The sequence below is a fragment of the Nothobranchius furzeri genome, chromosome 1, assembly GCF_043380555.1.
Source record: "Nothobranchius furzeri strain GRZ-AD chromosome 1, NfurGRZ-RIMD1, whole genome shotgun sequence".
NCBI classification, from domain to species: Eukaryota; Metazoa; Chordata; class Actinopteri; order Cyprinodontiformes; family Nothobranchiidae; genus Nothobranchius; species Nothobranchius furzeri.
In genome coordinates, this window is record NC_091741.1 from 42,790,723 (window position 1) to 42,814,882 (window position 24,160).

The following is a 24,160-nucleotide window of genomic DNA, read 5'->3' on the forward strand; positions in this document are numbered from 1 at the left end:
GTGACTTTTTGGTGCTTCCTGATTGGTTGATAAATCCTTAGAAAACCATCAATATTTCATAGATTTGCTGTGAAACAAACCTTAAACACATCAAGATTGCCAGAATTTATTGTTGGGGAAAATCAACACAAAACAGCAATTATGAGACTAAATGAATCCACAGACACTAAAACACAAAATGCTGTCACTGGGTAAGCGTCTTCTAAAGTGCAAAGCTGTGATTAATAAACTAAAAACACACAAATGTGCTTTAAAATGAATATGAAATGTCTGATAGTCTGAGTGCACATGTGTCCCACAGGGAGGAGGAGGTTCGTTTCTTCTTTTTTGCAGGTTTTTGACAGGCCGTCGACTGAAGTTTCTACTCCAGACCAGCATTTCCAGCCAGGAGAGGTGATTGGTGATTGGTCAGATTATTCATCTGGTTGTGCAGCAGCGAGTCCTGGAAAAGGTTCAGTTGGTTTAAAGAAAAGTCTGACACAGAAGATGTTTGTTTTTTGTCAAGACTCACCTCTCTGGGCCGGTAGACTCCTAATTTGAAGCGACAGCAGATGACATTAAAACAAAAGCCCACGAGGCTGTGAAGCATGCCTTCAGGGACAAAATTATCAGTTTTATTTTGAAAGGCATTAGAAGTAAAGGTTGCATAGTGTCTTATCAGCATCTGGCTGTTTTGCTGTATGTATAGATGTAAATATTCTAAAAATGATTAAAATCTGTATTTTTAAATCCTTACCTGTAAATTTAATGTTTTGCAGATTCAGGTTCTGTAATTGAAGCCTTTACAATGAAATTATTCTGGTATTTGGTATTTTCCATCCCCACAAAGATCATAATTGCTATGGAAGCCCATTCCTGCTACTACGATAAAAAATAAATTGTCTCAATTGTGACTTAGCCATCTCAATATAATGAGATACTATCTCATAATTATGAGATAGCTAAGTCATTATTATGAGATATTTTTTAATCTGAGTGGTGGGAATGGGCTTCCATATAATTCTTTTTAACGCATTTAAGGAAAACTTTATATGACTTATTTAGAAAAAAATTAGATAAACAGGATCTAATGCTGAAAACGAGCTGGAACTGGATTTATTTGACAAATGTTGGAGTCTGTAAATAACTGCAGCCGCTTAGGTGTATACAAATCTACTTAATGCATAGATTTTAACATTTTAAAGCCATTAAACCGGAAAAATTACCAGCATTTTAAAGGATTTGGGACAAACTTACGAATTTTACCTCCTAAATAAGTGTTTGGAAGGTTTATGCAACCATGTGTCCAAAAGATCTAATCAAAGTTAATATAAAGAAATTCTCCAAAATTAAATAAAAAAATAATAAAATTGGTAGTTGTGAATACATTGGACGAGCGAATGAGGTGAATAAAGACGTCCAGAGAGAATTTTTGTCGTTGAATGCTTTTAAGTGTCTTTTGTTCCTCATTTTAGGTTTCATTTCTTGTAAAGCCGTATACACCTGTTTAAAAACATCAAAAGTACTTTTCCGTTAAAACTGGCCTGTTGTGGAGAAAATGCCTCCGATGATCCCACACAGTCGCACCAGGAACTGCCACAGCGGCATGTGCTGCTCGCTGACCGTCACCATCAGAGAGCTGGTGTCGTACTTCACAAAGATGCCGGAAACGCCGTGACTGCCAGCAGCGTGGTTTATCATCCGCTCCTTTCATAAACAACAACAATGGAGGATTAGTTTCCGCTCTTCTTTCCCATCACGACATTCCTCGTCGCGACCACTCACTCGTTCGGTCACGGAGAACTGGTGCGTGTCTGCTGCTATCTCGTAGGTGTTCAGCTTGGTGGGCACCACAGTAATGAAGTACTGGTACATCTGGTTATCTGCATCAAACCAAAGAAAAAAGTCACACTTTTTGTTCCACTTCAATTCAATTTTATTTCAAGCGCACAAAAAGCAAAAGAAAGAAAAAACAATGCACAATATATCGAAAATAAAACATTTCGTAAAAAGAAAACATACGACATTTTTATAGTCACTGCTGCTTGAAATGGAGTGGGCTGAAGCTTAACACTTATTACTTATTATCCCCCCCCCCCCCCCCCCCAAATTCTAATATAAAATTGCAGTACATTAATTGAATCCATACATTTTACAAAACCAAAAACATATTACTTTACACAAAATTGTGATAAGTCAGCAATAGCATTTCCAAAGTATTAGGAACAAAAATTTCCAACAGAACTTTCTCCCAGTCATACATCCTGGTTAACTTCACATTTCCACTTCACTGCCCTTCATTTTTATAACGCAAATAAATTATTTCTTTAAATCTCTCCCTGAATTGTTTTATATTTAAACATTCCTTAAGCTTTATATTTAAGTTACTCCACAATTTCACCCCATGTACAGAAGCACAAAAACTCTTCTTCCTACGATGTGCCATTGGTAATATAAAATTTTGTCTTCCTCTTAACACGTACCCTCTTTCCCTCTGAGTAAGTTTTGAACATTAAGAGGTAAGTCTTTACACTTTGCCCTAAATGAAATTTGAACTGTCTGTAGATCCACTAGACCTTTAAATTTTAATATTTTGGACTCCAAAAAAAGTGTATTGGTATGAGCTGTAAAGCCCGCTCCATGAATAATCCTCAAAGCTCTTCTGTAAAATAACAAGTGGCTGCACCGATGTTGCATAATTATTTCCTCAGACTTCTGCACAATATGTGAAGTATGGCAAGACCAATGAACAACAGAGCATACGTAGAGACTTCTGATTGAAAACTTGCCTTGCTCTACTGATTATTGCTATACTCCTGGACACCTTGCTCCTTACATGGCTAATGTGAGGTTTCCGGTTCACTTCACTATCACTTAGAACTCCTAATAATTTTATTTCCTTAACATTTTCAATATTCACTCCGCCTATTTTAACTTAGATTTTCAAATTGTTTCGACCACTTCCAAACGTCATTGTTTAAATTTAATGATAATTTGTTTGTATCAAACCATAATTTGATCTTTTCCAATTCCTTATTTATCTCCTGCACTAACAACTGAAGATCATTGCCTTAGCAGAAAATATTTGTGTCATCGGCAAACAACACCCATTTTACTGACACTTGACATAAATCATTAATATAAATTAGAAACAATATTGGACCCAACACTGCCCCCTGTGGAACACACAAGAATTTTCCAAACTATCAGAACAATAATTTCCCAATTTCACAAACCGCCTTCGCTTGGTCAAATAACTTTTAATCCAATCTTCCTGTTTTTATGGTAGAGGTTAGGATTTAAAAACTTGCTGTTGTAAGTGATTTTCTCCGTGCCGTCCAGAGGATTGATTATTCCGGGTACCTCCTCGCCAAAAGATAGATGATCTATCCGATGGGAGAAGTTATACGCTGCAAAGCAAAGATGGGATTATCAGATACAACCAACAAAGTGGTGGGCTGACAATCCATATATGGAGCTTTAATGTTTAGACTAAAAATATAAATCTGTATTTAATGATTTTTGTTCATTTTCTCTGACATTACTAATTATTATCAGAACCCTGTGATTTTGCAGGTAAGCCATTTTAAACTCACACTCGTGGCTGACAAAAGCTGCAATGTGTGCGTGGCCCTGGGGGTGGTGGATAGGCCTGAGGAAGATGACAAATAACTCAAACAAAGTCTAATATTGTGTCTTCTTTGCTTTTAAAAAAAATATAAAACAGTGTCTTACTTCCCAACTGTGATGTGCAGGTTTCCTGCCACCTTATTGACATAAACATGGCCGTGAATCCTGCAGGCATCGAGTGGTTCTATGGATGAACTCTCTCTGCAAAGATCACAAGCAAGCATTTAGCTTTTTGCCCCATAGGCTGGCGGTGTGAGTACACCAGAGGTTCATGTCTGGGAGAACCCAGGAGGAGGAGTACCGTGGCGGCAGAGCCGTGGGAGCTCCCTTCAGCAGAGTTTTATACGGGACTTCCTGCAGAGCGTGCTCCTCTCGCAGCCTGCTCTGTATGAGATGCAACGTCCTGCAAAACAAACGGAACCAAATGCAAAACTGCTAACGGCTCCCACGAGTGGAGTGTTGTCATGCAGGATTTAGTTGCTCCTGAGCAGCGCTTAATTTGTAAATCAAACGTTCCCGGAACACAAATACTGATGTCAAACCAAGGTTCACTAAAGGTAAAACAGATGCCGGTGTAACGTCGATATGTGTTCCCCCCTCGAGATCGGTTTCTTTTGCACCCAGCTGCGAGTTTGAACCATCCACTCGCAAAAAATGTGTGTCCTAACCCTTATCCTAACCATAACCCTGAAACAAACTTTTGTTTTCAAAAATTATATTTATGCAAAACACTATTTTTTGGTGCCAGGGGGGTTATGGTTAGGGTAAGGATTAGGGTGAGGGTTATTTCTTGTGATTGTGTCGTTTCCACTTGCAGGTGGGTGCAAAAGAAACAGATCTCGAGGGGGGAACACATATCGACGTAACACCGGATCCTCACAGACAGTTGCCGGAACGGTCCTTTCAAAATAATAATTGTTCTGGCAAGATCCAGCTCAAATTTAGCCCTGCTCCTGAGTCTGAGAAACCACATCAAAAGTGAGAGAATCCAGTTTTACATTGTTTAAACGCCGTAGGTGTCGGCTCGCCATAACAACAAAACCAGCATTTCATCATCAGATATTCCCCAAACAACTTTAGAAAGAAGACTTTTGCCTTTGCTCACCTCTGCCACAGTCTCTGCTGTGGTGTCAGTTCAAAAATCACCTGATCACAAAGGAAGGAGCCAATTTAGAATAAACCCTAAAATCTTTGACTCTGCCGGAGCTCCGGTTCACTCACAGGCTGGTACTGCAAACCAGTGGAGGTGATCATGGTCTCAGCGAGGTCCAGAATGTCCGCTCCCACATCTGCAGCCAGAGGCAGGAAATGCACACATGAACTGATGTTGACATAAAAAATGTGTTCATCAGAGGCAGAGATGGTGGAACACCTACGCTGGCATTTCATCGCGACTGTGATGTCCACGTTTATTTTAAGTTTACTGTAACAAGAAAAAAAAGAGGAATCATGTTTTGTCTCATCTTTGACTTTTGATTAAAGACATCTGGAACTCACCTGGAAAAATCCTTGTCGACTTCATATTCGTACTTCATCCAAGTGTCTCGATAAACGAAGAATTCCAAGACGGCCAGAATTGCCATTGCACTGAAAGCTATGAGGGACACTAAGGGTGAAACAGAGACTTTTGTTGTTGTTTTTTTTTGTTTGTTTTGTTTTGTTTTGCGTGGTTTTTGTGCTTTTTGAATCCAGAGGGACTTCTCACCTGTTCCTCCCGACGCCGTTGTCTCCACAAAACTCTCAGACACTTTAGGGAAGGCATCCAGCTCCTTCACAAGACTCAGGGCTTTTTTTTTAGACAGACGCCTCATCTTTGAGGTCAGGACTGCTCTCCACCCTCTCCCAATAAAAAATAAAATACAAATTTAAGTAGGTCTAACAGTTTAATTAAAGCGCACTCATTTATCATGAGTCAAACTAGCTGCCTATTTATCACCAGTGGTGGATAAGGGTCTGTAGGAGAAACTGGGGCCACACAGACACTATGGGAACACTGTTAAACTTTCTGTTGCCATTTATTTATTTATATAAGAAATAAACTGGTGTTTGACTTTTAAAGCCACACAAAAAAAAAAGGTTTTACTCCCGTTTCTAAAAATGTTCCTGTAACAAATATCACAGCAAATGTTTAAACACACTTTGGATACTTTTCATATTTATTTATTTAATTTTGATTAACTGTATTGTACAGCCTACATCTGTGAAAGGTGCTCTTAAATACATTTTACCTACTTATGCTAGATTTTTTAAAAAGCCTCCAATGAAAACATAATACAAACAAAAAAAAACATTTCATTGTTTTCGTGTTTATATTTATCAGGATTAATTAGAAATGATATTAAGCGGGACTTGTAATAAATCCACAAACGCCGTTTAAAATATCTAATTCTTCTAGCTACAACAAATCTCCTTATTTTTATTTGCAGATATATTTTCAAGTTGATAAGATTTTTTTCTGTGATTTTATCAATGAAAACTCAGAATCTGAAATTGAAGCTTCATAATGAACTGCATTACTGACATTTATTTGTAATCGTTTATAATAATTTATTCATATCCAAACGTGGTTTAAACACGCACTATAAAACTAAAACTAAATGTTAACCTTGATTTCATGCTGATGGAGAAGAACAACATAGCGGTTCAGTAAAATAACACCTGAATAAACTAACACACCGTGTTTAAACATGTTCGTACCTCTTTTATCATTTAGTTCGACCGGTTTCTCCGGAAGCCCCTCTGAAGCCGTGAATAACCTGCAGACAGCTGTTTTACTGGATCTGGACACAATTCATGATGCTACATAACAGGTGCCAGCTTCTTCCTGACGTAAATGTTACGTCAAGACGTAAGCAGGTGCGTAACGTTTCCAACAAGAAGTGACGCTTGTCTGCCAGCAGATGGCGCTCTGACACAAAACGTTTCACTGGTTTAAAAGGTTTAAAACCATCGACATGTATACGATATTAACCTTTATCTACCTCTATTTGATCAAATAAAAATAATTACCAATATAATTTAATATTAACAACTACATTTAATAAAAACAGATGTGTAGAGAGAATAAAATGATAAAGTTTTATATTCGTTGTAACTATTGTAAATCGAATTTGCAAGTGTTTTATATTAATTTGATTTGTTTTATGTTTGCCATAAAAAATCTGTTTACTATATGAGATAATTCCCTCATGCATTCTATCAGGTTTTGGTTTTTCTCTCTATTAATTAAATTCACGACTTTTAGGCGCTGTTTATTTGCCACAATCATTATTGATTGGTGAAATTGAATGGTCTGAATACAAAACAAGTCAAATTATGTGCCTATTTTATCACTGAATTCCTCATCAATCCGTGTTGAGTAGATTAGCAAATACAAAAACCAAAACAAAGTTCAAAGATTTGTGGTGTTTGCAACATTTGAAACCTGCTCTTTTTCTCTTATTACTTAATTTAAAATTAAATAAAAGTTTTGTTTGTGTAACAGTGTTAAATGTGGTTGTGAAGCGTTTACTGGGGTTTTACAATCTGGTGGTGCTCAAAGTGGTAAACACAGGTGAGGTGAGGTGAATGTACGCCTTCCAGTGGCAGAAAGCTGGAACTACTTTCTGTTTCTGTTGAAAAGCTGAAAAGCAATGGGGAAGGGGATTTGGCGCCCTCAAGTGGCAAAAAGCTGGAACTGTTCAAATGAACCCGCATTTAACCCCCTCACCCCAGTAGCTGAAATCCTGTTTGTTGTATTGTTTGAGTATTAACATTAAGAGGAAGGAACTAATTTTATGAAGTTACAATTGTAACTTAGTAGATACACTTTTTTAGTCTTTCAAAATAAAAGTCTAGGGCATTTTTGCATTAGCTACTGGCTCTAATGGCCTTTCTGTTTTTATTTAGCTAAAAACACAATTAAATGTGTATTTGCCTATGTACAGTCTATGGTATTTACGTAACAGTGTTAAGCACAATGGTTCTCATAGAGTTGCAGCATTTTAGAGTTTTTGGGTTCACCACCACCCACAACAAAATGTTGAAAATCTATTTGAACAAAAGGTTTTCACCAAATGGAACCAAGACTAAAAAGTAGATGTTTGAAGATAACACCTTATTTGATTTGTAAAACTTATTTATTTTATCAGATTTTTTTAAATCAAGTTATATATAAAATATTTTGGTTCAAAGGACAAAATAGAAAACAAGTAAAAATAAAAAACTGAATTTTAAAAATAACAGAGGAAGGTGGAGGAAATGCATTTTCAAATCACAAAAAATGCCTTAAAAACCTTCAAAAATGTATTTATGTTAGAGCAGTCCAACATAAATCCGGATAGTATTAAACTCTTGACAGTATTGTCCTCACATAAACTTGTCTTAATGGGGACCTTCTCGGCAACTAGCTGTATGGATTTGTGCAGCCGGCAGACATAAAGTTGCACCGCTCACACACAGCTGACATGACAGAAAACATATAGTGAAGACTTGGTAATTATCTATTTCAGCCTAGTGAGTCTGGCTCTGATGGTCAGTCCTGCACAAAGAAACTGTATACAACTTGCTGCAGGCTGAAAGTTAACCTAAAGGGGTTGGGGATGGGGGGGTTAGAATTATTTCTGCAGATGAACCACTTGAATGTTTGTTCTGTGCAGTGAGCACTCAGGAGGAGCTTCTGCATGCACCAGAGCTGCTTGTCTATGCAGAGCTGCACAGATGGGCATGTGGGGGGATGGGTGCTGTCAGATCACAGATCAAGCTGTGGGTCGGTGATCCCATTGCTATTCAGCACACAGGCACATTGGGCATGTCAGACATCCTCCATGGAGACATACTGAGCATCTTGTCTTTTGATTTCTTATGCATCTCTGAACTGCACGAGTTTATTTTTTCTGTACAATGTGCATTTGCATAAATGTTCAGAAATGGGCTCTTATGTTAAAGATCTAGCTTTATTTGCAGTAAAATTGTATTTTCATTTGTTTTTGATAAGTTAGAGCTGTTAATGCACATTTGCATGGAGACAATTCAACTGGATGTGAGCAAAAGCACCTCATTTGTACGAATTCCACTTTTTTAATCTTAAATCAACCTTCACCACCTTCATTTCAGTGATCTATTAGGTTAAAATGTTCATCTGAGCATGCCTTTTAAATGTCTGAACAGATTATTCAGATACATGCATTCATTTTTATTGTTTTTTTATTTTGCAATTTATAAGACCAGAGGTTCAAAACAAATGTTTTTACATGTACCGAAGTGTGTTATTTTTCATGATATAATGAATTAGCTTGAAAATATTCTGTCAAAACATTCCATTCAAATTTTGCAAAATTTAATAAAAATAAAATATAAATTAATAAATCAAAATTACTACACATACCTATCTGTTATAAAATGAAAACATAAGAAATGTTACCACACGTTTTTCTGAGAGTCAAAAATTATCAGAATTTAGGATATAAATGTATGATGTGGCTGCGCAGTGGTGCAGTGGCTAGAGCTGTTGCCTTGTAGCAAGAAGTTTCTGGGTTCGCTTCCCGGCCTGGGATCTTTCTGCATGGAGTTTGCTTGTTCTCCCTGTGCATGCGTGGGTTCTCTCCGGGTATTCCAGCTTCCCCCCACAGTCCAAAAACATGACTGTTAGGTTGATTGGTCTGTCCAAATTGTCCTTAGGTGTGAGTGTGTGTGTGCATGATTGTTTGTCCTGTGTGTCTTTGTGTTGCCCTGCGATGGACTGGCACTCTGTCCAGGGTGTTCCCGCCTGATTGCCCGTTGACGGCTAGAGATAGGCACCAGCCCCCCCGCGACCCTACGTGGACAAAGCGGGTTCAGAAAATGGATGGATGGAAATGGATGGTGTCTGAAATTGACGAGAAAAAATGTATAGTGCATTAAGTTTGTTGTTTTTGCCTGGGTATAATGAAAATGATGCGATGTGTGTGTGTGTGGGGGGGGGGGGGGGGGGGGTCTTTGCCCGGAGGGGCCCCCATCTATGAACGCACTTTACTGCACACATGGACAAGTATTCCTGGATCTTATTTTTATTTCCCTTTAAAGTCACCAGTTGAATGTCGAGACGGTCAAACCCAGTATAAGGACACAAAGGCACAAGAACAATACCATTAAGTCATTCCTTCCTAGGAAATGAAAGTTTCTCGTGCATTGTCGGTGTGCTCCCTACACAACCAGATGGAAATGCATAATTTGGAAAGTGACGTCAGGATGTTGTTAGCGCTCGGCTCTCTCTCTCTAACTCTCGAGTATTTTCGGCTGTTTTCGGATTTTAGGTTAAATCCTCGCTTGCTTCGTTCCTGCCTTGTTTGGGGACAGTAGGAAGATGGCGGCGGCCCCGCTGTACTGTGTCTGCCGGCAGCCCTACGATGTGAGCCGGTTTATGATCGAGTGTGACATCTGTAAGGACTGGTTTCACGGCAGGTACGTGGGTTAGCGTGTCTTCAGTGGATGTCGCTACATAGAGCCGAGAAACACGGATGCTTGTTAAGGGAAGTCGACGATTCTCTAAGCGGTGTTGACTGGTAGCTAAGTTAGCTCGCTAACGCTAACGGTGGGCGACAGGGGTTTTAAACCGTCTATTGACACGACTTAACCAGCGAAAGCAGGGTTTTGTTTTCTTTTATTTCGTCTCGAAATAGATAAATTAACACAAACATGACACTTAACACACTACTTGTGAATTATCTTCTGAATTACCGCGATAGTTAACGGTATATGCTGCAAATAGTAGATAGTTTTAATGTGGGTATTTGTTAGGCAGAGCTGTGCCAGTCAGCCCGAGAGATCAAAAGCTTAGCTGGATCAATCGTGACACACAAAGCTCGCATATTTGTCCTCGTAGTTATCCTAGAGTTTTTCACGGTGTTTTTGTTGTGATTAAATAGATTACGACCTGGATGAACCAGACGCAGCGTCAGTGCGAGTCCCAACTTTTTATCTAGCCACGCTTTTCAAGGAAACCAACCGTTAGACCCGCACTTGAAACTTCAACAACAAAAGCGATATATACAGTTTTGGCATATTTGGATGTAATCCGTTGCCAAATTATTCCGTTTTTTTTTTGAGTTTGGTTAAATTAGAAAGTGTTTTTCAGAATGAAAAGTAAACTGGAGAGAACATGGATTTTGTTATGGTCGGGGTTTGATTGACAGCTTGAGAAATTTAAATCCCTCTTTCAAACAGTGGAGCCGCATGGCAGGGAGCCCCTAGTGGTAGACGAGGGAGGTATTTAAAGGTACCAAGCAGACATTTCTCTATTGTTTTTGTTTTAAATCAGACTTAAATTTGTATTAAAAAATTATATTTACATTACATAATGGGACAGCAGTAGCTCAGAAGGTAGAGCACGTTCTCCAGTAATCGGAAGGTTGCAAGTTCGATCCTGGCTCCAACCAGAGAATGCTGCTGTTGTGTCCTTGGACAAGACTCTTAACCCACCTTGCCTGCTGGTGGTGGTCGGAGGGACCGGTGGCACGTGTTTGGATCTGTTGCTTCTGTCAGTGCAGCTGTGGCTACATCGTAGCTCATCTCCATCAGTTTGTGAATGGGTGAATGACTGATTGTGTTGTGAAGTCCCTTGGGGGGTTGTAGAACCCTAAGAAGGCGCTATACAAATACAGGCCATTTATAATTTACTATAACAGATTTTAAATGGGCCCTTGTTGTGAAAGATAATAGTTCATGGGGTGTGTGGGGGTATGTACAACCATAACGGTAATTTTTGGGAATAATCTTGTGCACACTGAGTGTGTTGACCACACCAAAATGACCCTCTTTGCTGTACAGAATGGAGTTTGAATTCAAAGTTTAGGTAAATCCACACTGGGACAATCAAAGAGCTATGTGCCCTGGATGGTGTGACGTTCTTAAATCAGGATTATGGACTGTGTATTATACCTTTGACTTAGTGCTTTTTTATCTTTGTGGCCCTGAGGCTGACTTAGACGATTCGTCGACTCATCTTGTGTGGGTGCATGTCCACAGCAACTGTTTATGAACACAACAGTCTGTTTTTACTCGTGTCGAAATGACGGAGGTCGTTGCGTAACCACTTTAAGATTGCTGCCAAAAAACTTGGCAGGCACAATTTGTAGCATGTCGAAGCCAGAAAAGACGAGCTGTGTGTCATGTGCCAGCACGAATAGGAACAAACGTTCGAGCTTCCCCCATTGATGACTAATAGGCACAAACACTGGAGGCGGACCTCCAAAAACCGCCACATTTCCAGTCTCTTTCCCACGAGGCTGGCCAGAAGGAAAGGGATATTCTCTGGCTGTGGATGATGGCATGTCGATGGAGTGGAAATGACAGGAACCCTGGCTCTCACTGCCTGTTTCCCAATGTGCTAGCTGAGTTTGTTTGGGGGACTTTTGTCTCGTTGCCTCAGTTTCTGGATAATGCCCTGTTTTCCATTACATCTATCTTTCACAATCTCTTTACACAGTGCAACCCGTGATTTTCACGGGGGTGTACACACTGACAATCAGAAGTCTATGGTTTATCAGTGCCAGATGAGTGAAGGGTCAGCAGGGAGTGGAAAAGTGTGTATTTGACTTGATGTACTCCTCTGTTGGATTATAAACAATGTACCAAAGCTGACCTGTGTGAGTTTTCTAAAGCTGTTTTTGTGTGTGTGTGTGTGTGTGTGTGTGTGTGTGTGTGTGTGTGTGTGTGTGTGTGTGTGTGTGTGTGTGTGTGTGTGTGTGTGTGTGTGTGTGTGTGTGTGTGTGTGTGTGTGTGTGTGTGTTGTATGTTGACAGACCTTTGCTTCAAAAGTCTAGTTTATTTTTGTTTTATTGATCGCTGATCTACCATGCAGCAAAGCATCGCACGTCACGGATCCTGGGAAGGGGTAAAAAGTTATTTGAGGAGTAATATTTTTCAGTTTCTGCTCACTTTCTGACCTCTTACCTTGGGTTTTGTCCAGATGCATATGCACCATGCAACACGAGTAAAGCACAATACACCGCTAATGGCCATCATTCTAGTGAAATGGGTTTGTTTCCACTGAGGGGTGTGCTTCAGATGCATCCCAGAAACGGTGTCTTTACACCATGAGTCTTTTTTTTTTACTCGCTATGCAGTTCAGATCAGGCCAGACAGGAAATCAAGCACGAGTGCAGTGTAAAGCATCTGTCAAGTTTCAAATAAGACCCGATTTTCTATTTCTTAACTATAAAAAATACGTCCTTACCTGTGACACCACCTTGGTGGAGGTAAAAAGAGCAGATGATAAACCACAGACCTGTAGGATGCTTGCTGCAACCTTTCTCGGGGCAGCTGTGGCTACATCGTAGCTCATCACCGGGAAGTGAATGTGTGTGTGTACGGGTGATTGACTGATTGTTTTGTAAAGGGCCTTGGGGGGGGGGGGGGGGGGTCTAGGACTCTAGAAGGGTCTATATCAAATACAGGCCATTTGGGCAAAGGCATAATCTTGATTCACAAGTCTGGCGTTGCGGCTGCTAAATTTCCACAACGCCATGCCGCCACGGCAATTTCTAAAGACACACTGCGGCGGCAGTATAATGCTGATTTGCCGGCACAGTGTGTCTTGTGAAAGCAGCTTCTGATTCAGATTACAAATTGTTCTTTTGATTTGTTAGAATCTGCCTCTAAATCTGTTGTTTTCTGTGCTTTATGAAAGCCAAGTTACTTCCACACAGTGGGCCTTCTGGTAATTACAAACCTCAACAAGTCCGATCACAGTCTTGATGTCAACTCCAGTCGGTCCCATTGTCTGATCTAGGTGCAGACAGTGGGGGGATGATAGACCAGCAGTGCTCGATGGGACAGGAGGAGTGATTGATGGGAGCTTCAGTGAACCAAGTTCAATGCACAATCTGTCAATGTCACACAGAGTGTGAGCACACTAAAGAGAGATGGATTGCCCCTATAGAGTGCTCTTAGTATTTACGCCAAGTTTAAGAGGATATATAGACAAGTTGGATGATTTCTAGAGAGTTGTTGTCGTCCGTGATGGAGATGTTTTATTTCTTTTATGTGGCCGAAAAAAGTCGAGGCATACTTAAAGTTCTTGTGTTTACATTTATTAGCATGGTAGTGACTCTGCAGGATAGGAAGACCACATTGCATTTACCTTGATCAACATGATTTAGTGGTAAAAAGCCCAATTATTAATTTGTAGTCAGTTTAAATTGTGATATCAAAATGATGGTGTTCAATGAAGTTTAAAAGTCGAAGACATACAACTAGCGCTGCCACGACTGGTCGATTCGTCACGATGACATCAACAAACAAAACAGTCGACTAAATGTCGACGGTCGTAGCCGTTTGTTCTATGAGCATTTTTAAAATCTCGCCTGCTGCGGCACCTTCGGCGGCTGCTTTCTGCCGTTTCTGCCTTACTGCTCAAGGCACATGCGCAGTAGTGGCCACTCAGATCAGCCTTCGAATCCGAGTCACCAGAGAAAGAAGACATCATGGCGAGTCGGCAACGTAGCTCAAAAGTTTGGAAGCATTTTACAAAGACTAAAGAAGCACATACAGTGCAAAATCTGCACGAGCACCTTAAAAGGAAGCACATCACGGCAGAAAACAAAAGAGTCACCTCTGTAAGCTAACTGCCTCTTGTTAGCCGCTAACATCAACGGATTACTTGTATTCATACGTGTAGCAACAACAGTAGTGATGGTGATTTTATTACCTTTAGATGTTTATTTGTCACGTATTTGCTCTAATGTTGCAAACATGAATTATTTATTTTATCCTGCTACGTTAGTGTTAAATAAGCGCTCCTCCTCTTCAGTGGACGAGTTTGTTACAAAGCCAAAAATGACTATTTTAGCACGAGTCGTTTTTGGTTTTACGTGCCCTACCTCCATGTGACTGTAGCATTTGTATTAACAGGTTACAAAGTTAATTAAAAGTTGTTTGATAAGTGATCATCTTGCCTTTATTATTAGATGGCACTAGGGTTGTCACGGTATGAAAATTTAACCTCACGGTTATTGTGACCAAAATTATCACGGTTTTCGGTATTATCGCGGTATTTTTTAAACGGTGTTGCATATGTTCAGAAAGCATTGATAGTCCTGTTCGACACAAACTGAAATAGTTTTGAAAAGGTTTAACAGCGTTTATTAAACCTAAAATAACACAAAGCCTTAGCAAAAGTGCAACTTTTCACAAGTAAAGGAACAAATAGCTTCTTTTTCTGGAACATGTTACAGTAGTCAGTGCAGGTTTAAATTATACAAATCCAAACATTCAAAACATAAACAATATGTAAACAAATCAAAGATACACCACTTGTTTTCTCATATACTTGTTTTCTTCATTATCAAAATGAAAATCTAAAACTCCAGTCCACACTTGACTGAGTCAACCTTAAAAAATATGTATTTAAAATAAATAGCCACTTTAAACAAATTACTAAAATAACTACTACACTATGTAATCAAATCCAAATGTTCAAGTATAAATGGCATTGAATAAGTAAAGAAATCAATGACAAGGAACTAATTGTATATTTCTCTTCATCATCAACAAATAAGATGCTTCATCCAGCAACAGGGTGTCCGTGACACGGTTTAAATGCTGGCAGAGGACGCTGCGGCTGCAGTTTATAGTGACTCGTTGCATTCTCCCTCAACCAAAAGTCCTCACGTCATGCATTTAAGCTAAAATGCTAATGTTAACTTACCTTGCACTGGCTGTAGAGACGTGGGTGAATGTCACGCAGATGTGCCATTAGATTCGAAGTGTTGCTGCCTTTTGCAGACACTTGTTTCCTGCACGTTCTGCAAATGGGATAGCAGTCTTCTATTAACTGTCCCTCAGCGTTTTTCAGAAATCCCAAATATGCCCATACTTCCGAGTTAGTCTTCTTTGAGGGCTGATGATGTCCTGGGCGCTGCCGTCTCCTCCTTCGGCCATTATTTCAGCTTCAAAGTTTTGGTGCCGTTGCAAACTAAAAAGTGCGCGCCGCGGGAACTTCAGCTGAAGCGACGGTGGCTGGTAAGGGTTACCGCGCTGAAACCGCGGCCACGGTAAACCCACCGAGATAATTTAGTTTTTTAAAAACTGGACGGTTATTTTTATTGTCAACTTTTTTACCGGGGTTTACCGCTATACCGGTTACCGTGACAACCCTAGATGGCACATAGCGGATCACACTTCAAACTAGCTAATGATGGGTATATTAGAGCATGGTGGTGCAATAAGCTCAACTTTTATGCATGACACGATTAGTCGACTATGAAAATAGTCGTTTGTGGCAGCCCTATACAACCCAGTCTGACCAACAAAGAATCGTTAAACTAAGATTTCATAACTGTCACCAATCATAAAAGATGTGGTTTAATTCTATTCTTGTGGAGGGGGTCTCTCCAGAATCCATAACACTTTAATAATAAAGGCCAGGATTAAACAAGCTTCTCCACCTCTAAGCGAGTTCAGTCTGACTTTGAGTTCTGATGTATTTTAGCGTCAAACGGTTCCAAGACTGATGACTTTGAGTTTTACAGGGAAGCAGCCATGTTGAAGACATGTGTGAAAACAGAGCTGCAGCTTCAGGAGCCTCCAGGCAGCACCAGAAACAATTAGGCTGTTAAAAGTTTTTGTAGCTCTCTGACGTCCTATAAACAACGAAGTGATCCTCTTCTGTTGTTCACAGGCGGACTACAAAGAGGCCCACTGTGCCTGTCGAGTTGTAAGCACTGCAGGGATGTTATTTTACTTATATGGCAAGCAAGCTAAAACGATTTACTAGTAAGGCCAAAAGTGACACATCCTCATTCCTCTGTCAGGTCTCGGCGGCTCTGATTGCTGCCCAAGTCATGCACTGTTTATGGTTGAGAGCAGGACGAAGCAGCCTGTAGAAGTCAGATACTCCACTGGGACAGATAAAGATTTCCAGGTGTGTTTAACTGCCCTCATCGCCTTTCTATCTCCAGCCCTATCCCTAACACCCATCTATTAGGACACTTGTCAGTTCCCTAATGTAGGCGTGTCACCGTCCCATGCAGAGTGGTTATTTAGAGCTTAAAATAATGTTACGCCCGCCTCCAGCCTTTGTGCTTCTGCACTTATCACTGAGGACAATGAACCCCTCGCAGTGAATGGACTAATGAATAAGCCCTCTCAGTCACACAGGAAGGAGGCCCTCGATGAGAGGAAGCAGAGGGAGAGGGGCTGTTGGTGGCTATAGGGTTTAGCCAAGTGCACACATCCCATCTCTTCTTGTAATCTGCTGTAGAACCACCAGATTAAATGGGACATACTGGCTGTTTTCTCTATTAGCTTCTATTTTCCACAACACATGATAACCCTAATTTATTAGATGTTTCTGTGATTTATGCTCCGTCATATTCAATTCAATTCAAGTTTATTTATATAGCGCCAAATCACGACAAGAGTCGTCTCAAGGCACTTCACATAATAAACATTTCAATTCAGGTCAGTTCGTTAAGCCAATCAGAAATAATGTTTCCTATATGAGGAACCCAGCAAATTGCATCAAGTCACTAACTAGTGTCAGTGACTTTACACTAGCAATCCTCATACTGAGCAAGCATAAAGCGACAGTGGAGAGGAAAACTCCCTTTTAACAAGAAGAAACCTCCAGAGAATCTCGGCTCAGTATAAGCAGCCATCCTCCACGACTCACTGGGGATCGAGAAGACAGAGCAGACACACACACACACGCTCGCACGCACACACGACAAAGTAATGTGTCTATAGTTATATTGTGATTTCTTAGTAAATATTCTATTTGGTGAGAGATAAACTTTATTGTATTTATCCTAGTGGATCTATAATTAAATGGATAAACTAGTAGTAGCACATTCAATGTCAAGGAAAGCAAAAAGTCATTATCAGGAGAGGGAGAATGTTTAAGTGGTTAGCAGCAGTGTGCTAGACAATGGCCCCCTCCATGAGGCCACCACAGCTCAGCAGAACATCATTGTAGCTTCTTCTGGGGAGAAAAACACTTAAAGAGAAAATAAAGTTAACAGCTGAAATTGCAGAAAATAATACAGTTAAAGAGCAGATTGTAGAAGAAAGTAGTAGAGTGTAAAAGTGGTCAGTGTGTCCTCCAGCAGTCTAAGCCTATAGCAGCATAACTACAGAGATAACTGTGGATAATCTATCCTATTTAGATGTAGGCATGTTGGAGGCAGGGCAAGGGAGAGCCGTCTTTACCAACTGTACACTCCACCTCCCTCTACTCCCCCACTTGTCCAGATCTAAGCTAACATCAGATTTTAACCATAGGCCCTATCAAATAAAAATATTTTAAGCCTATTCTTAAAAGTAGACAAAGTGTCTGCCTCACGGACTAAAGCTGGGAGCTGGTTCCACAGGAGAGGAGCCTGATAACTAAAAGATCTGCCATCCATCCTATTTTTAGATATTCTGGGAACCACCAGTAAACCTGCAGTCTGAGAGCGAAGTGCTCGGTTAGGAACATATGGAACAATCAGATCACTGATGTATGATGGAGCTTGATTATTAAGAGCTTTGTATGTGAGAAGAAGGATCTTAAAATCTATTCTGAATTTAACAGGTAGCCAATGTAGGGAAGCTAAGACAGGAGAGATATGATCTCTCTTTTTAATTCTCATCAGAACTCTAGCTGCAGCATTTTGGACAAGCTGAAGACTTTTAACTACATTCTGTGGACTTCCTGAGAGTAATGAATTACAGTAATCCAGTCTTGATGTAATAAATGCATGAACTAGTTTTTTAGCATCACTCCTGGAAAGGATACTTCTAATCTTAGCAATATTCCGAAGGTGGAAAAAGGAAATCCGACAAACCTGTTTAATCTGGGATTTGAATGACATGTCCTGGTCAAAGATAACACCAAGGTTCCTTACTTTGTTCTCGGAGATTAATGTAATGCCATTCAGGTCAGGTGATTGACTAAGCAATTTCCTTTTCTGGATTTCTGGTCCAAAGATGAGAACTTCCGTCTTGTCTTGATTTAAAAGCAAGAAGTTAAGAGTCATCCAATTTTTTATGTCTTCAAGACAAGCCTGTAATCTACCCAACCGATTAGGTTCATCAGGGTTAATGGATAAATATAACTGAGTATCGTCAGCATAACAGTGGAAGTTTATCCCATGCTGTCTAATGATTTTATCAATTGGGAGCATATACATAGTAAAAAGAATTGGTCCAAGCACTGAACCCTGTGGTACTCCACAATAGGGTTGTCACGGTATGAAAATTTAACCTCACGGTTATTGTGACCAAAATTATCACGGTTTTCGGTATTATCGCGGTATTTTTTAAACGGTGTTGCATATGTTCAGAAAGCATTGATAGTCCTGTTCTACACAAACTGAAATAGTTTTGAAAATGTTTAACAGTGTTTATTAAACCTAAAATAACACAAAGCCTTAGCAAAAGTGCAACTTTTCACAAGTAAAGGAACAAATAGCTTATTTTTCTGGAACATGTTACAGTAGTCAGTGCAGGTTTAAATTATACAAATCCAAACATTCAAAACATAAACAATATGTAAACAAATCAAAGAAACACCACTTGTTTTCTCATATACTTGTTTTCTTCATTATCAAAATGAAAATCTAAAACTCCAGTCCACACTTGACTTGAGCACTGTACAAGTCAACCTTAAAAAATATGTATTTAAAACAAATAGCCACTTTAAACAAATTACTAAAATAACTACTACACTATGTAATCAAATCCAAATGTTCAAGTATAAATGGCATTGAATAAGTAAACAAATCAATGACAAGGAACTAATTGTATATTTCTCTTCATCAACAAATAAGATGCTTCATCCAGCAACAGGTTGTCCGTGACACGGTTTAAATGCTGGCAGAGGACGCTGCGGCTGCAGTTTATAGTGACTCGTTGCATTCTCCCACAACCAAAAGTCCTCACGTCATGCATTTCAGCTAAAATGCTAATGTTAACTTACCTTGCACTGGCTGTAGAGACGTGGGTGATCGTCACACAGATGTGCCATTAGATTCGAAGTGTTGCTGCCTTTTGCAGACACTTGTTTCCTGCACGTTCTGCAAACGGGATAGCAGTCTTCTATTAACCTTCCCTCAGCATTTTTCAGAAATCCCAAATATGCCCATACTTCCGATTTAGTCTTCTTTGAGGGCTGATGGATGTCCTGGGCGCTGCCGTCTCCTTCTTCGGCCATTATTTCAGCTTCAAAGTTTTGGTGCCGTTGCAAACTAAAAAGTGCGTGTGCGCGCCGCGGGAACTTCAGCTGAAGCGACGGTGGCTGGTAAGGGTCATCGCGCCGAAACCGCGGCCACGGTAAACCCACCGAGATAATATAGTTTTTTAAAAACTGGACGGTTATTTTTATTGTCCACTTTTTTACCGGGGTTTACCGCTATACCGGTTACCGTGACAACCCTACTCCACAAGTTACCCTGGAGTATGAAGACGATTTGTCATGTACATTTACAAAATGAAATCTGTCAGACAGGTAGGATTTAAACCAGCCTAGCGCTGTTCCTTTGATCCCTACAACATGTTCAAGTCTTTCTAAAAGAACATTGTGATCAACTGTGTCAAAGGCAGCACTGAGATCTAACAAGACTAGAACAGACACAAGATTCTTATCTGAGGCCATGAGAATATCATTTGTAACTCTCACTAACGCAGTTTCAGGCTAAGCTAACTGGACGAGCAAACTGTTCAACACCAAATAAACTGCGTGCGAACTCAAATGGCTCCCTAAAAGCTAGGTGGAACAACATAAAATGTGTGTTTTAGCATGCTTATGTGCTACAATAACTCAGAGATATCCTAGTACAGAGAAATTAAATCAGTTTTAGCAAGCCCCAAACACCAAACAGCTACACGTAGTGCAACACTGAAAACAGGAAACGCCTTACCACCAGGTGCAGCCAATCAGCCATCTAACCTTTGCACTGATTGCTTTCCAAGTAAATGGAGTTCACACCAGTTCAAGAGCTGCTTGCACACTCTGCTTTTGCAATGATGCAATGCATCACCAAGCCAGAGTAAGACAGGAAGTACTCGGTTGTCTTTTAGCTGAGCGTGCCCCCACCTTTTGGTGTTCTTTCTCTCCTCTCAGTGTGGTTTCTCAGGCTTGGGTGCCTTGTTAATAGTGATCATTAGTGGTGACGCATACGCTGAGTCAGGCCAGCATTTGTGGCACAGTGCCCTTCTTTCCCATTCTGGTATTACATAAAGCAAAATGAGACGAGGACAAGGGGGGCGACCTCGGCCAAACACACTCTTGCCTCTCACATCTGAGCGAAAACCGGCAGTGTGGGGCTTACTCTTGCTTTCCCTCAGTAAACAGCCACATGTTTGAACAAAGATTCCTGACACATGAGCTGCACCTGGTAATGGAGCCAAGCACTGTACAGTGTTATTGTTAATAATCTGCTTTCTGCTGTGGGGGAGCTGGAGTGCTTTATGTTTTTTTTTTTTTTTATCCTTCTGTGTGTTGTTGGAGGAAACTGTTGCCTTAATGTCTATACGTCAGATTCAAGAGGAAGCTACTGTTTATATCCTGTTGGTGCAACATGGTGATTCTAGGCCTGCATTCACCCAAGCTCACCACTTCCTAGTGAGCTGGTGACTCTTAAGCCCTTTACAGAGTCACAGTGCCAGCAAATCAACGTATTACTGCCACCACGGTGTGTCTTATGAAAGCACTGTGATGGCATTACGATGCGTGAATTTTGCAGCTTTCATGCGTCAATCTCTGTAGTAATAGTACAGCAACACTGGACTTGTGAATGAAGATTACACCTTCATGCAACAGAGGGGGAAGTCTGGATTACATGTGTAATGTTCCCTGAGCTCTGTCCGGCAACTATATTGAAAAAGAAAGTTGATGCGGACAGTTAGTTTCACTTTTGTAAACAGATTCAGCTAAGACGGCAAACTGGAGCGACGCCGAGCTCCGGGAGCTGCTCTCCGTTAGAGCTGAAGCTCAGATCAAACGGTTCACGGGGACTGTGGAGGACAGGCATCTTTTGGAGCAGCCTCACCTACTTTATACCTCCATCATGTAATCTTCTGTGAAAAGCAAACAATCGCACAACATTAGTGGCACAGTCAGACCACATACGAACGACTCGGGCTCTCTGATGCCACCTCAGCTTTGCAGCAAATTGGTGACATTGTTTTATGAAAAAGTCCTTGATTGCACTGGTAATCCCCGTTTTCTGCAATTTCTTACAAATGGTATTTGCCAGGAGCAGGAGGTTGGTTAGTTTCATCTTAATCTCTAGGCTTTTACTTCTTGGACTCAGATGTTACATCAGCAGATTTTTAAACTACATTTCCCCTTGACAAACAAAACAGACAAAATGCTTATTTTCTTCATCGCTGCACTATTTGTGTCACAAGTTGTTTGCAGTCTGTTCAACCCATGCTTCTTAGGACTGGGGTCTGTGGTATGCAGCAGAGGAATGCGTGTGCTTGTGGTTTTGCTGTTGCAGAACAGTCGGTGCTAGCTGAATGGGTGGCACTAACTTAATTAGTCCTTTTTGCTTTTCAAATTATTCCAGTAAAGCTGCCTGCTTTTTATGGGGTTCTGGAATGTATTTCTATTCTAGCAGATGTTACCGTCTGATTTAGAGCTCAAACAGATGTGAAACTTTTTAATCTGTCATAAAAATGGATCTAATTAAATGGTGGGAGTGCAACAGAGATGTGTTGTTCAGGGTATCCGCGGGTCCTTAAAAAGTCTTAAAAAGTCTTACATTTGCTTTTCCAAATTTAAGGCCTTAAAAATCCTTCAAAATGACAAATAATCCTTAAATATAGTTTCCAAAGGTCTTAAATTACCAAAGACCCAATAAACAAGATTATTTTATTTCTATAAAAATTTTCGTGAATTTCTAGTTAGTGTTCAGCAATTTTTGTGTGTGATGTTGGCGTAAGTGGAACCGTACACATTCAGTTGGTTGTGAAAGGGGGCTATTTTTAGATGAGCACTTTAGCTGGTTAAGCTAGTGGGAGCTTGCGCCATGGAGAAGTGCAAGTTTAATGGTAACTGGATGGTTAATCCCAAGTTCGCGACGTGGTTAGCACCGGTTCCAGGCAATAGCTGGAAATTATAGCTTCAATTTAATTTTTAAAAATGGCTTAAATTTGGTCAAAGTGGCCTTAAAAAAGGTCTTAAAAAGTCTTAAATTTGGCTCCATTACACCTGCAGATACCCTGGTTATTATTACCCCCAAATTCCACTACCTCCGCTCTGCTCCGACACGAACGCCGGAGCAAAATCGGTCCCGTTGTAGTCAATCAGAGCAATTCCACTACTGCGGCCGTGCTCCGGCAGTGCGGCGCCGTGCGCCGCCCTCTGTTCCGACGTCTGGCAAAAATAGAATCAATCCTATTTTCGCCGGACGCCGGAGCACCTCCGCAGTCAATGGACAGAAATCACCATCACCCAACAGGAAAAGGAGCAAGCACAACTTCTGTTTTTCACAATAAATCGATAAACAAAAGGCGTTTTTTGTTTCATATGCACAGGTTTAACAACTTTTAACAACTATCAATGGCGGCTGAACTTTAAATGCACAAAAGTAAGCCATAAATACAGTTTCCACTATCAAAGTAGTCACACTTTGTTGATCCAAACACTGCTGATCTCTCAACACAAATGATGGGCAGATTAAACAGTTCATGCCGATGCTTCTTCCACACAACGGGTGTTTGGATCTAACTTCCGCGTTTATTGCTCGGACTGTATCGCAAGATCTTGAAAATCCCGCGCATGCTTGTTTGCCCACCTCAGGTCTCCGCACCGGAGCGGAGCCGTTGTAGAGCGCATACCAGTAAAAATTGAGTTCGGAAGCGAGCGGCTGCGGAAGGCGGGGGCGGACCGCAGCGGAGCGGAGGTAGTGGAATTTGGGGGTTATAGACCTAAACTTTATCACTCAGTTTACTTATTCGCTAGTCTGGCAAGTCATGCTATATATGTAAATTTATGGGATGGCCACGAGTCGCGACCCATAGACGGAGTTCAGTTGTGGGTGTCTTTCAAACTGTCTCCACATGCTATTGGACAATGAAAAACGTGACGTACTTACCGCTACGGATGTCGGTCAACCATACACTGTCGAAGAAGACGCAAATACATCCTTTTTCTAAATAAAGGACTTAAGTACCTCCATCTGCTCCTGACTCAAATAAAAGCCCAAGGCTAAATAGTCCAGAGTTGATGCCAAAGCCGGTTTGATTATGTGTTTCTTTGAACCTGTTGTAAATATGACCTGCACTCGTATAATGCCTTTCAAAATCAAAGGACTCTAAAACGCTTTACAATACAGTGAATAAGTGTGTAACTCTTGACCCTTCTTCTTCCTCAGCTGTGTTCAGGTAGAGGAGCATCATGCTGTGGATATCGATGTTTACCACTGCCCCAATTGTGATGTCAAACACGGACCCTCCCTGAGTGAGTAATGCCCTCGTTACTGGCAGGTTTCCTTAGCATTTTTTTTTATTTGCGTTCTTGTCTGTGTCTTAACGTTACTTACAATCTTGCATTGTTTTTATGAACTGCCCGCCAACTCTGTGTGTGTTGGACGGTCCTGGGGGACAA

The 24,160-nt window shown here is 40.6% G+C and overlaps 2 protein-coding genes across 5 annotated transcripts in view; one reads left to right on the plus strand and one right to left on the minus strand.

Annotated features, from left to right (window-relative positions):
• Window positions 1–92: 92 nt before the first annotated feature.
• LOC107386414 (endoplasmic reticulum-Golgi intermediate compartment protein 2) lies at window positions 93–6,467 on the minus strand. Of its 3 annotated transcripts, XM_015960787.3 has the most exons (14): window positions 6,307–6,466; window positions 5,315–5,448; window positions 5,107–5,215; window positions 4,986–5,032; window positions 4,831–4,898; window positions 4,715–4,755; window positions 3,911–4,012; window positions 3,715–3,810; window positions 3,576–3,631; window positions 3,291–3,389; window positions 1,765–1,862; window positions 1,524–1,686; window positions 512–591; window positions 93–442 (listed from the first exon to the last, which is right to left on the minus strand). In XM_015960787.3, exons 2-14 carry the CDS (start codon window positions 5,418–5,420, stop codon window positions 362–364), a joined length of 1,146 nt encoding a protein of 381 aa, XP_015816273.3. In that variant the 5' UTR covers window positions 5,421–5,448; window positions 6,307–6,466; the 3' UTR covers window positions 93–361. The 3 variants fall into 3 exon arrangements, with proteins under 3 accessions (XP_015816273.3, XP_070404237.1, XP_054596049.2); XM_070548136.1 differs by having other exon boundaries at window positions 93–591; window positions 5,107–5,203; window positions 6,307–6,467; XM_054740074.2 differs by having other exon boundaries at window positions 93–591; window positions 6,307–6,467.
• A 3,296-nt stretch (window positions 6,468–9,763) lies between these two features.
• kdm7aa (lysine (K)-specific demethylase 7Aa) overlaps window positions 9,764–24,160 on the plus strand; it is a 39,746-nt gene continuing 25,349 nt past the window's right edge. For both annotated transcript variants that reach the window (XM_015960731.3, XM_015960740.3), the window contains exons 1-2: window positions 9,764–10,029; window positions 23,928–24,013. In XM_015960731.3, the coding sequence (XP_015816217.3) occupies window positions 9,932–10,029; window positions 23,928–24,013 (184 nt within the window). In that variant the 5' untranslated portion in view covers window positions 9,764–9,931. The remainder of the gene's footprint in view (window positions 10,030–23,927; window positions 24,014–24,160) is intronic.